A 13,223-nucleotide genomic window follows, 5' to 3' on the forward strand; every position below is an offset into this window, starting at 1 on the left:
CTTACTCACACAGCGACCTCGGTGCAAATTTTAGGACTAAAAATAATATTGTGAGGTGTGAGGTATTCAGAATAGACTGAAAATGAGTGGAAATTATGGTTTTTGAGGTTAATAATACTTTGGGATCAAAATGACCCCCAAATTCTATGATTTAAGCTGTTTTTTAGTGTTTTTTGAAAAAAAACACCCGAATCCAAAACACACCCGAATCCGACAAAAAAAATTCGGTGAGGTTTTGCCAAAACGCGTTCGAACCCAAAACACGGCCGCGGAACCGAACCTAAAACCAAAACACAAAACCCGAAAAATTTCAGGCGCTCATCTCTAATATATATCTGTCTGACTGCTCAGCTCACACAGCTTATAATTGTGGGGGAGACTGGGGAGCACTACTGCAGTGCCAGTTATAGGTTATAGCAGGAGCCAGGAGTACATAATATATTATATAGTGAGTGACCACCAGACACACAGTGCAGTTTATTTAATATATCCGTTCTCTGCCTGAAAAAAGCGATACACACAGTGACTCAGTCAGTCACATACCATATCTGTGTGCACTGCTCAGGCTCAGGCCAGTGTGCTGCATCATCTATTATCTATATATAATATTATATATATCTGTCTGACTGCTCAGCTCACACAGCTTATAATTGTGGGGGAGACTGGGGAGCACTACTGCAGTGCCAGTTATAGGTTATAGCAGGAGCCAGGAGTACATAATATATTATATAGTGAGTGACCACCAGACACACAGTGCAGTTTATTTAATATATCCGTTCTCTGCCTGAAAAAAGCGATACACACAGTGACTCAGTCAGTCACATACCATATCTGTGTGCACTGCTCAGGCTCAGGCCAGTGTGCTGCATCATCTATATATATTATATATCTGTCTGACTGCTCAGCTCACACAGCTTATAATTGTGGGGGAGACTGGGGAGCACTACTGCAGTGCCAGTTATAGGTTATAGCAGGAGCCAGGAGTACATATTATATTAAAATTAAACAGTGCACACTTTTGCTGCAGGAGTGCCACTGCCAGTGTGACTGACCAGTGACCTGACCACACTGACCACCAGTATAGTTAGTAGTATACTTATATTGTGATTGCCTGAAAAAGTTAAACACTCGTCGTGTGACTTCACTTGTGTGGTTTTTTTTTTTTTTTTATTCTATAAAAATAAAACTCATTCTGCTGACAGACAGTGTCCAGCAGGTCCGTCATTATATAATATATAATATATACCTGTCCGGCTGCAGTAGTGATATATATATATTTTTTATATCATTTATCATCCAGTCGCAGCAGACACAGTACGGTAGTTCACGGCTGTGGCTACCTCTGTGTCTCTGCACTCGGCAGGCAGTCCGTCCATAATTGTAATACCACCTAACCGTGGATTTTTTTCATTCTTCTTTATACATACATAGTTACATAGACATCTTCTCTTTATCAACCAGTCTATATTAGCTGCAGACACAGTACAGTACGGTAGTTCACGGCTGTGGCTACCTCTGTGTCTGCACTCGGCAGGCAGTCCGTCCATAATTGTATACCACCTAACCGTGGTTTTTTTTCATTCTTCTTTATACATACATAGTTACATAGACATCTTCTCTTTATCAACCAGTCTATATTAGCTGCAGACACAGTACAGTACGGTAGTTCACGGCTGTGGCTACCTCTGTGTCTGCACTCGGCAGGCAGTCCGTCCATAATTGTATACCACCTAACCGTGGATTTTTTTCAGTCTTCTTTATACATACATAGTTACATAGACATCTTCTCTTTATCAACCAGTCTATATTAGCTGCAGACACAGTACAGTACGGTAGTTCACGGCTGTGGCTACCTCTGTGTCTGCAGTCGGCAGGCAGTCCATAATTGTATACTAGTATCCATCTCCATTGTTTACCTGAGGTGCCTTTTAGTTGTGCCTATTAAAATATGGAGAACAAAAATGTTGAGGTTCCAAAATTAGGGAAAGATCAAGATCCACTTCCACCTCGTGCTGAAGCTGCTGCCACTAGTCATGGCCGAGACGATGAAATGCCAGCAACGTCGTCTGCCAAGGCCGATGCCCAATGTCATAGTACAGAGCATGTCAAATCCAAAACACCAAATATCAGAAAAAAAAGGACTCCAAAACCTAAAATAAAATTGTCGGAGGAGAAGCGTAAACTTGCCAATATGCCATTTACCACACGGAGTGGCAAGGAACGGCTGAGGCCCTGGCCTATGTTCATGGCTAGTGGTTCAGCTTCACATGAGGATGGAAGCACTCAGCCTCTCGCTAGAAAAATGAAAAGACTCAAGCTGGCAAAAGCAGCACAGCAAAGAACTGTGCATTCTTCGAAATCCCAAATCCACAAGGAGAGTCCAATTGTGTCGGTTGCGATGCCTGACCTTCCCAACACTGGACGTGAAGAGCATGCGCCTTCCACCATTTGCACGCCCCCTGCAAGTGCTGGAAGGAGCACCCGCAGTCCAGTTCCTGATAGTCAGATTGAAGATGTCAGTGTTGAAGTACACCAGGATGAGGAGGATATGGGTGTTGCTGGCGCTGGGGAGGAAATTGACCAGGAGGATTCTGATGGTGAGGTGGTTTGTTTAAGTCAGGCACCCGGGGAGACACCTGTTGTCCGTGGGAGGAATATGGCCGTTGACATGCCAGGTGAAAATACCAAAAAAATCAGCTCTTCGGTGTGGAGGTATTTCACCAGAAATGCGGACAACAGGTGTCAAGCCGTGTGTTCCCTTTGTCAAGCTGTAATAAGTAGGGGTAAGGACGTTAACCACCTCGGAACATCCTCCCTTATACGTCACCTGCAGCGCATTCATAATAAGTCAGTGACAAGTTCAAAAACTTTGGGTGACAGCGGAAGCAGTCCACTGACCAGTAAATCCCTTCCTCTTGTAACCAAGCTCACGCAAACCACCCCACCAACTCCCTCAGTGTCAATTTCCTCCTTCCCCAGGAATGCCAATAGTCCTGCAGGCCATGTCACTGGCAATTCTGACGAGTCCTCTCCTGCCTGGGATTCCTCCGATGCATCCTTGCGTGTAACGCCTACTGCTGCTGGCGCTGCTGTTGTTGCCGCTGGGAGTCGATGGTCATCCCAGAGGGGAAGTCGTAAGCCCACTTGTACTACTTCCAGTAAGCAATTGACTGTTCAACAGTCCTTTGCGAGGAAGATGAAATATCACAGCAGTCATCCTACTGCAAAGCGGATAACTGAGGCCTTGGCATCCTGGGTGGTGAGAAACGTGGTTCCGGTATCCATCATTACTGCAGAGCCAACTAGAGACTTGCTTGAGGTACTGTGTCCCCGGTACCAAATACCATCTAGGTTCCATTTCTCTAGGCAGGCGATACCGAAAATGTACACAGACCTCAGAAAAAGAGTCACCAGTGTCCTAAAAAATGCAGCTGTACCCAATGTCCACTTAACCACGGACATGTGGACAAGTGGAGCAGGGCAGGGTCAGGACTATATGACTGTGACAGCCCACTGGGTAGATGTATGGACTCCCGCCGCAAGAACAGCAGCGGCGGCACCAGTAGCAGCATCTCGCAAATGCCAACTCTTTCCTAGGCAGGCTACGCTTTGTATCACCGGTTTCCAGAATACGCACACAGCTGAAAACCTCTTACGGCAACTGAGGAAGATCATCGCGGAATGGCTTACCCCAATTGGACTCTCCTGTGGATTTGTGGCATCGGACAACGCCAGCAATATTGTGTGTGCATTAAATATGGGCAAATTCCAGCACGTCCCATGTTTTGCACATACCTTGAATTTGGTGGTGCAGAATTTTTTAAAAAACGTCAGGGGCGTGCAAGAGATGCTGTCGGTGGCCAGAAGAATTGCGGGACACTTTCGGCGTACAGGCACCACGTACAGAAGACTGGAGCACCACCAAAAACTACTGAACCTGCCCTGCCATCATCTGAAGCAAGAAGTGGTAACGAGGTGGAATTCAACCCTCTATATGCTTCAGAGGTTGGAGGAGCAGCAAAAGGCCATTCAAGCCTATACAATTGAGCACGATATAGGAGGTGGAATGCACCTGTCTCAAGTGCAGTGGAGAATGATTTCAACGTTGTGCAAGGTTCTGATGCCCTTTGAACTTGCCACACGTGAAGTCAGTTCAGACACTGCCAGCCTGAGTCAGGTCATTCCCCTCATCAGGCTTTTGCAGAAGAAGCTGGAGGCATTGAAGAAGGAGCTAAAAGGGAGCGATTCCGCTAGGCATGTGGGACTTGTGGATGCAGCCCTTAATTCGCTTAACAAGGATTCACGGGTGGTCAATCTGTTGAAATCAGAGCACTACATTTTGGCCACCGTGCTCGATCCTAGATTTAAAGCCTACCTTGGATCTCTCTTTCCGGCAGACACAAGTCTGCTGGGGTTGAAAGACCTGCTGGTGACAAAATTGTCAAGTCAAGCGGAACGCGACCTGTCAACATCTCCTCCTTCACATTCTCCCGCAACTGGGGGTGCGAGGAAAAGGCTCAGAATTCCGAGCCCACCCGCTGGCGGTGATGCAGGGCAGTCTGGAGCGACTGCTGATGCTGACATCTGGTCCGGACTGAAGGACCTGACAACGATTACGGACATGTCGTCTACTGTCACTGCATATGATTCTCTCAACATTGATAGAATGGTGGAGGATTATATGAGTGACCGCATCCAAGTAGGCACGTCACACAGTCCGTACTTATACTGGCAGGAAAAAGAGGCAATTTGGAGGCCCTTGCACAAACTGGCTTTATTCTACCTAAGTTGCCCTCCCACAAGTGTGTACTCCGAAAGAGTGTTTAGTGCCACCGCTCACCTTGTCAGCAATCGGCGTACGAGGTTACATCCAGAAAATGTGGAGAAGATGATGTTCATTAAAATGAATTATAATCAATTCCTCCGCGGAGACATTGACCAGCAGCAATTGCCTCCACAAAGTACACAGGGAGCTGAGATGGTGGATTCCAGTGGGGACGAATTGATAATCTGTGAGGAGGGGGATGTACACGGTGATATATCGGAGGGTGAAGATGAGGTGGACATCTTGCCTCTGTAGAGCCAGTTTGTGCAAGGAGAGATTAATTGCTTCTTTTTTGGGGGGGGTCCAAACCAACCCGTCATATCAGTCACAGTCGTGTGGCAGACCCTGTCACTGAAATGATGGGTTGGTTAAAGTGTGCATGTCCTGTTTTGTTTATACAACATAAGGGTGGGTGGGAGGGCCCAAGGACAATTCCATCTTGCACCTCTTTTTTCTTTTCTTTTTCTTTGCATCATGTGCTGATTGGGGAGGGTTTTTTGGAAGGGACATCCTGCGTGACACTGCAGTGCCACTCCTAGATGGGCCCGGTGTTTGTGTCGGCCACTAGGGTCGCTAATCTTACTCACACAGTCAGCTACCTCATTGCGCCTCTTTTTTTCTTTGCGTCATGTGCTGTTTGGGGAGGGTTTTTTGGAAGGGACATCCTGCGTGACACTGCAGTGCCACTCCTAGATGGGCCCGGTGTTTGTGTCGGCCACTAGGGTCGCTAATCTTACTCACACAGCTACCTCATTGCGCCTCTTTTTTTCTTTGCGTCATGTGCTGTTTGGGGAGGGTTTTTTGGAAGGGCCATCCTGCGTGACACTGCAGTGCCACTCCTAGATGGGCCCGGTGTTTGTGACGGCCACTAGGGTCGCTAATCTTACTCACACAGCTACCTCATTGCGCCTCTTTTTTTCTTTGCGTCATGAGCTGTTTGGGGAGGGTTTTTTGGAAGGGACATCCTGCGTGACACTGCATTGCCACTCCTAGATGGGCCCGGTGTTTGTGTCGGCCACTAGGGTCGCTTATCTTACTCACACAGCGACCTCGGTGCAAATTTTAGGACTAAAAATAATATTGTGAGGTGTGAGGTATTCAGAATAGACTGAAAATGAGTGTAAATTATGGTTTTTGAGGTTAATAATACTTTGGGATCAAAATGACCCCCAAATTCTATGATTTAAGCTGTTTTTTAGTGTTTTTTGAAAAAAACACCCGAATCCAAAACACACCCGAATCCGACAAAAAAAATTCGGTGAGGTTTTGCCAAAACGCGTTCGAACCCAAAACACGGCCGCGGAACCGAACCCAAAACCAAAACACAAAACCCGAAAAATTTCAGGCGCTCATCTCTAGTAGCAACTTGATATAATGGACTTGACATTGGTTTAAACCCCAACACCTACATATTTGAAGACAACTACTGAATATAGAAAAATAATAGTTACTGTCCTACAGCCTCACTGACAGAAAAATCCTATGTTCACTCTGATATAATATGCATATTTTGTTTACATTTAGGTCTTTCCTACTTTGATGGAATGGAACAAAAATGTAACAAAAACCTGTCCCTAGTCACAGACTGCATGGAGCATGCTCTGACTGCGGTTCATCCCTGGACTCGATACTCTGCAGGCTGGGACGCCAAGCTCATCTTCATACCTCTCTCCTACCTACCTACAGTAATCTTGGACTTTCTCCTAACCATTGGTCAGCCTAAACCAGCTCAGGCGGATTGATCTATTTTCTTAAATTCTAATGGTTGAAACATATTGCAGTGTTTATTAGATCCTTATTAGTGTGACACATTTTCCTAAAGCACGTTGGTATATAAAGTATATAATATATAAAGCTAAAAAATAAAAACTATAAACAATTATGGGATCTTCACACAGGTAATTAACATTTCAAGTTCAATGTAGCAAAAACACAATATAAAACAAAATAAAATTTTAACTATTACATGATTTGCAATTATTATTATTATTATAATATCAGACTTTAGAGGTATCCAGTAAACTTATATACAGAATTGTGTAACGTTTACTCATTGGTTATAATATGATAAGTAGATTTTACATTTTAAAACATGTTTTGTGAACAATTTCTACAATAAAAACCTTTGGAAACAAACTAAAAAATGTACACTACTGACAAGTTATTAATCTTGGGAAAAAAAGAAAATAAGTAAATACAGGCGCACACTCTAAGCACTAAGAAAACTTGTAATCAATTATAAACATAAAAAAAAACTCGACAATTTAACATGGAGTGAAATTGAGGTTCATAGCACAATTTTCAGCAAAAAATATGGGTCCAACTACCACTGCCAGGTGGCTGTATCAGATGGATCCCTGACATATTATATAAAATGTATATACCTATCATAGTGCCCATTATAATATGTAGACAGCAGATGCAAGGACCCATACTCATTAAAAACAATTAAGGGCACATGGGTGAGGTGCTAGTACATACATACACAATTACAGAGTAAAAGGGAGGGCTGAAAAGAACACCCTAATTTTAAATGCAAAAGGTGCTACCTTGCTGAGACTTTTAGTGCCACTCAGAAAAAAACAGAAAATGCAGAACACTCGTAATCAGAACAATTATAATAAACTCTACAATTTAACATGGAGTGAATGTAAAGTTCTTAGCACAATTTTTAGCAAAAAAACGGGGATCCACCTACTATGGCCAGGTGTGTCCATATCTCACGCTCGCTTTCATGGTTCTCTGCACTCACGGAAGAACACACTGCTCTACCTCTACAGCTCTGCTCTCCACCACCCTGCATGACCACTCGGTTGGCTCCGTTTCAGCTACTTACGCTCCCCTCCTCATAACACATCCAGCTCCTTCAATGGCTTCTCTCCAACTCCTCCTTCTTCTTCCCACAAGGCTCCATTTGCTCTTACTCTCTCGGCTCTTGCCACCTCACCAGTACAGTGACCTGTCTCTGGTCCATACTTTAACCACTGATGTAGCAGCAAAACACTCTCCAGGTTGCAAATACTGTGATTTCAATGTTTAAAGGATCACACACAGTTTTCCAAGATACTACACTAAGCCTTGGACAGTGATAGAGTGGACAGAGATTAATCTATGTTCTAAGACTTGGAGGTCTATTTATCACCATCTGCATCTGAGATGGTGATCAACTCGACCAGACTCGCACTGCAATAATTGAGTACATCGCATGGATGTATCAATTATCGCATGCAGGGATAGACTACGAAGCTTCTCTGCAGGCTGGGTCACCAAACTCCTCTTCTTACCTCTTTCCTACAGTACTCTTGGACTTTCTCCTAACAATTGGTCATCCTAAACCAGCTCAGGTGGATTGATCAATTTTCTGGAATTCTAATGGTTAAAACATATTCAGGTGTTTAATTATTAGATTAGATATTAGATTATTAGATCCTTATTAGTGTGATAATAATTTTTTCATAAAAAATACCCCTGCTGCGCATGCACACCACCGGGATCTGCCCTATCGCTACTACCCCCACGTCGCAAACCCCTCCTCCCCCGGATTTTGGGGGTCATTCCAAGTTGTTCGCTCGCTAGCAGTTTTTAGCAGCTGTGCAAATGCTATGCCGCCACCCACTGGAAGTGTATTTTAGCTTAGCAGAAGTGCGAACAAAAGGATCGCAGAGCGGCTACAAAATAATTTTGTGCAGTTTCAGAGTAGCTTCAGACCTACTCAGCGCTTGCGATCACTTCAGACTGTTCAGTTCCTGTTTTGATGTCACAAACACGCCCTGCGTTCGCCCAGCCACGCCTGCGTTTTTCCTGGTGCGCCTGTGTTTTTCCGAACACTCCCTAAAAACGGTCAGTACACACCCAGAAACGCCCACTTCATGTCAATCACTCAGCGGCAACCACTGCGACTGAAAAGCTTCGCTAGACCTTGTGTGAAACTACATCGGCCATTGTGAAAGTACGTCACGCGTGTGCATTGTGCCGCATACGCATGCGCAGAAGTGCCGTTTTTTTGCATCATCGCTGCACAGCGAATGAATGCAGCTAGCGATCAACTCGAAATGACCCCATTTATACTTACCAGTCCAAGAGACGGTGTCCGCTGCTCCAGGTGGCCGCCGGGTGCCGGGTCCTTCCTCTGTGCTGTGACCCCTGGTGCTGTAAAGTGCACTTCTGCTTTGCAGCATCACATTTGGAGCATTTCATGAAAACTGCTCCAAATGCCCTTTAATACATTTGAGTGATACTTAAATAATTTTTCACATTATTTTAGTAAAAATAATGTTAATAAATAGGCCCCTAGGAGAGAGAAAAGGGGGATATTTAATAAATAGGGCAGTCCAAAATTAAAATAGGGAAGTCACAGCAACTGCCAGTCAGTCCCATATGGCGATGTTTGGCAGTGTTTGGGGTGGCAGTTGGTATGGTTCCCCTATTAGAATTTTGGACTGTCCTGCATCTGCCACTGGAAAAGAGATATTTATCTCTTTTTTTTATATTATTTTTTAGATAATTGTGTTTATTAAATATCCCCCATAGTACCATCCAATCAGCTCCTATCTGCCATGTTACAGGCTGTGTATGAAAAATGACAATTAGGAGCTGATTGGTTGGTACTTTATCTCCCTCCATTATATCTCTCTCCAAGGCTTAGCACATAGACCACAAAGTAACAGCCAATCAGCTCCTAACTGCCATGTTACAGGCGGTATTTGAGAAATGACATGAACTGATTGGTTGGTACTTTATCTCTTTCCACTTTTTCACTCTCCAAGGCTTAGTACACCTGACCTCTGATACATGAACTTGCAGAGTGAAGATCTCGCTTTTGGGATCTGTCCTGCAGGGTTTTGAGGGGTATTCTGCTGCTGCATACAGCTGCGTGCACCAGCAGAGTTTGCCCCTGAGTGTGAAGTGTCCTCAGCATGCAGCAAACCACACCCTCTGTCCCGATTTATTACATTCTTCCAATGTATGGTGAGACCTCTGACTCTACTCAAAGTACATTTTTCAATTTTCCACACCTACATATTTCTATTTACAAAGGTAGACCAAGGTGTATTTATAGTAGTGATGTGCACCGGAAATTTTTCGCGTTTTGGGTTTTGGTTTTGGGTTCGGTTCTGCGGCCGTGTTTTGGATTCGGACGCGTTTTGGCAAAACTTCACCGAAATTTTTTTGTCGGATTCGGGTGTGTTTTGGATTCGGGTGTTTTTATCAAAAAACCCTAAAAAACAGCTTAAATCATAGAATTTGGGGGTCATTTTGATCCCATAGTATTATTAACCTCAATAACCATAATTTCCACTCATTTCCAGTCTATTCTAAACACCTCACAATATTATTTTTAGTCCTAAAATTTGCACCGAGGTCGCTGGATGGCTAAGCTAAGCGACACAAGTGGCCGACACAAACACCTGGCCCATCTAGGAGTGGCACTGCAGTGTCAGGCAGGATGGCCCTTCAAAAAAATTGTCCCCAAACAGCACATGATGCAAAGAAAAAAAGAGGCGCACCAAGGTGGCTGTGTGACTAAGCTAAGCGACACAAGTGGCCGACACAAATACCTGGCCCATCTAGGAGTGGCACTGCAGTGTCAGACAGGATGGCCCTTCAAAAAAATACTCCCCAAACAGCACATGATGCAAAGAAAAATGAAAGAAAAAAGAGGTGCAAGATGGAATTGTCCTTGGGCCCTCCCATCCACCCTTATGTTGTATAAACAGGACATGCACACTTTAACGAACCCATCATTTCAGTGACAGGGTCTGCCACACGACTGTGACTGAAATGACTGGTTGGTTTGGGCCCCCACCAAAAAAGAAGCAATCAATCTCTCCTTGCACAAACTGGCTCTACAGAGGCAAGATGTCCACCTCATCATCATCCTCCGATTCCTCACCCCTTTCACTGTGTACATCCCCCTCCTCACAGATTATTAATTCGTCCCCACTGGAATCCACCATCTCAGGTCCCCGTGTACTTTCTGGAGGCAATTGCTGCTGGTGAATGTCTCCACGGAGGAATTGATTATAATTCATTTTAATGAACATCATCTTCTCCACATTTTCTGGAAGTAACCTCGTACACCGATTGCTGACAAGGTGAGCGGCTGCACTAAACACTCTTTCGGAGTACACACTGGAGGGAGGGCAACTTAGGTGGAATAAAGCCAGTTTCTGCAAGGGCCTCCAAATTGCCTCTTTTTCCTGCCAGTATACGTACGGACTGTCTGACGTGCCTACTTGGATGCGGTCACTCATATAATACTCCACCATTCTTTCAATGGTGAGAGAATCATATGCAGTGACAGTAGACGACATGTCAGTAATCGTTGCCAGGTCCTTCAGTCCGGACCAGATGTCAGCACTCGCTCCAGACTGCCCTGCATCACCGCCAGCGGGTGGGCTCGGAATTCGTAGCCTTTTCCTCGCACCCCCAGTTGCGGGAGAATGTGAAGGAGGAGATGGTGACGGGTCACGTTCCGCTTAACTTGACAATTTTCTCACCAGCAGGTCTTTGAACCTCTGCAGACTTGTGTCTGCCGGAAAGAGAGATACAACGTAGGTTTTAAATCTAGGATCGAGCACGGTGGCCAAAATGTAGTGCTCTGATTTCAACAGATTGACCACCCGTGAATCCTGGTTAAGCGAATTAAGGGCTCCATCCACAAGTCCCACATGCCTAGCGGAATCGCTCTGTTTTAGCTCCTCCTTCAATGTATCCAGCTTCTTCTGCAAAAGCCTGATGAGGGGAATGACCTGACTCAGGCTGGCAGTGTCTGAAATGACTTCACGTGTGGCAAGTTCAAAGGGTTGCAGAACCTTGCACAATGTTGAAATCATTCTCCACTGCGCTTAAGTCAGGTGCATTCCACCTCCTTTGCCTATATCGTGGCCAGATGTATAGGCTTGAATGGCCTTTTGCTGCTCCTCCATCCTCTGAAGCATATAGAGGGTTGAATTCCACCTTGTTACCACCTCTTGCTTCAGATGATGGCAGGGCAGGTTCAGGAATATTTGGTGGTGCTCCAGTCTTCTGTACGCGGTGCATGAATGCCGAAAGTGGCCCGCAATTCTTCGGGCCACCGACAGCATCTCTTGCACGCCCCTGTCGTTTTTTAAATAATTCTGCACCACCAAATTCAAGGTATGTGCAAAACATGGGACGTGATGGAATTTGCCCAGATGTAATGCACGCACAATATTGCTGGCGTTGTCCGATGTCACAAATCCCCAGGAGAGTCCAATTGGGGTAAGCCATTCTGCGATGATCTACCTCAGTTGCCGTAAGAGGTTTTCAGCTGTGTGCCTATTCTGGAAAGCGGTGATACAAAGCGTAGCCTGCCTAGGAACGAGTTGGCGTTTGCGAGATGCTGCTACTGGTGCCGCCGCTGCTGTTCTTGCTGCGGGAGGCAATACATCTACCCAGTGGGCTGTCACAGTCATATAGTCCTGAGTCTGCCCTGCTCCACTTGTCCACATGTCCGTGGTTAAGTGGACATTGGGTACAACTGCATTTTTTAGGACACTGGTGAGTCTTTTTCTGAGGTCTGTGTACATTTTCGGTATCGCCTGCCTAGAGAAATGGAACCTAGATGGTATTTGGTACCGGGGACACAGTACCTCAATCAAGTCTCTAGTTGGCTCTGAATTAACGATGGATACCGGAACCACGTTTCTCACCGCCCAGGCTGCCAAGGCCTCAGTTATCCGCTTTGCAGCAGGATGACTGCTGTGATATTTCATCTTCCTCGCAAAGGACTGTTGGACAGTCAATTGCTTACTGGAAGTAGTACAAGTGGTCTTCCGACTTCCCCTCTGGGATGACGATCGACTCCCAGCAGCAACAACAGCAGGCGTTACACTCAAGGATGCATCGGAGGAATCCCAGGCAGGAGAGGACTCGTCAGACTTGACAGTGACATGGCCTGCAGGACTATTGGCTTTCCTGGGTAAGGAGGAAATTGACACTGAGAGAGTTGGTGGTGTGGTTTGCAGGAGCTTGGTTACAAGAGGAAGGGATTTAGTGGTCAGTGGACTGCTTCCGCTGTCACCCAAAGTTTTTGAACTTGTCACTGACTTATGATGAATGCGCTGCAGGTGACGTACAAGGGAGGATGTTCCGAGGTGGTTAACGTCCTTACCCCTACTTATTACAGCTTGACAAAGGCAACACACGGCTTGACACCTGTTGTCCGCATTTGTGTTGAAATAATTCCACACCGAAAAGCTGATTTTTTTTGTATTTTGACCAGGCATGCCAATGGCCATATTCCTCCCACAGACAACAGGTGTCTCCCCGGGTGCCTGACTTAAACAAACCATCTCACCATCAGAATCCTCCTTGTCAATTTCCTCCCCAGCGCCAGCAACACCCATATCCTCATCCTTGTGTACTTCAACAG

At 45.4% G+C, this 13,223-nt stretch overlaps 1 protein-coding gene across 1 annotated transcript in view; it reads left to right on the top strand.

Annotated features, from left to right (window-relative positions):
* Window positions 1-6,763, top strand: part of LOC135050688 (retinol dehydrogenase 7-like) — a 318,758-nt gene extending 311,995 nt beyond the window's left edge. The window contains exon 5 of the mRNA XM_063957097.1: window positions 6,350-6,763. Coding sequence (XP_063813167.1) covers window positions 6,350-6,567 — 218 coding nt within the window. The 3' untranslated portion in view covers window positions 6,568-6,763. The remainder of the gene's footprint in view (window positions 1-6,349) is intronic.
* The last annotated feature ends 6,460 nt before the right edge of the window (window positions 6,764-13,223 follow it).

The sequence above is a fragment of the Pseudophryne corroboree genome, chromosome 2 (assembly GCF_028390025.1).
Source record: "Pseudophryne corroboree isolate aPseCor3 chromosome 2, aPseCor3.hap2, whole genome shotgun sequence".
Classification (NCBI taxonomy): Eukaryota; Metazoa; Chordata; class Amphibia; order Anura; family Myobatrachidae; genus Pseudophryne; species Pseudophryne corroboree.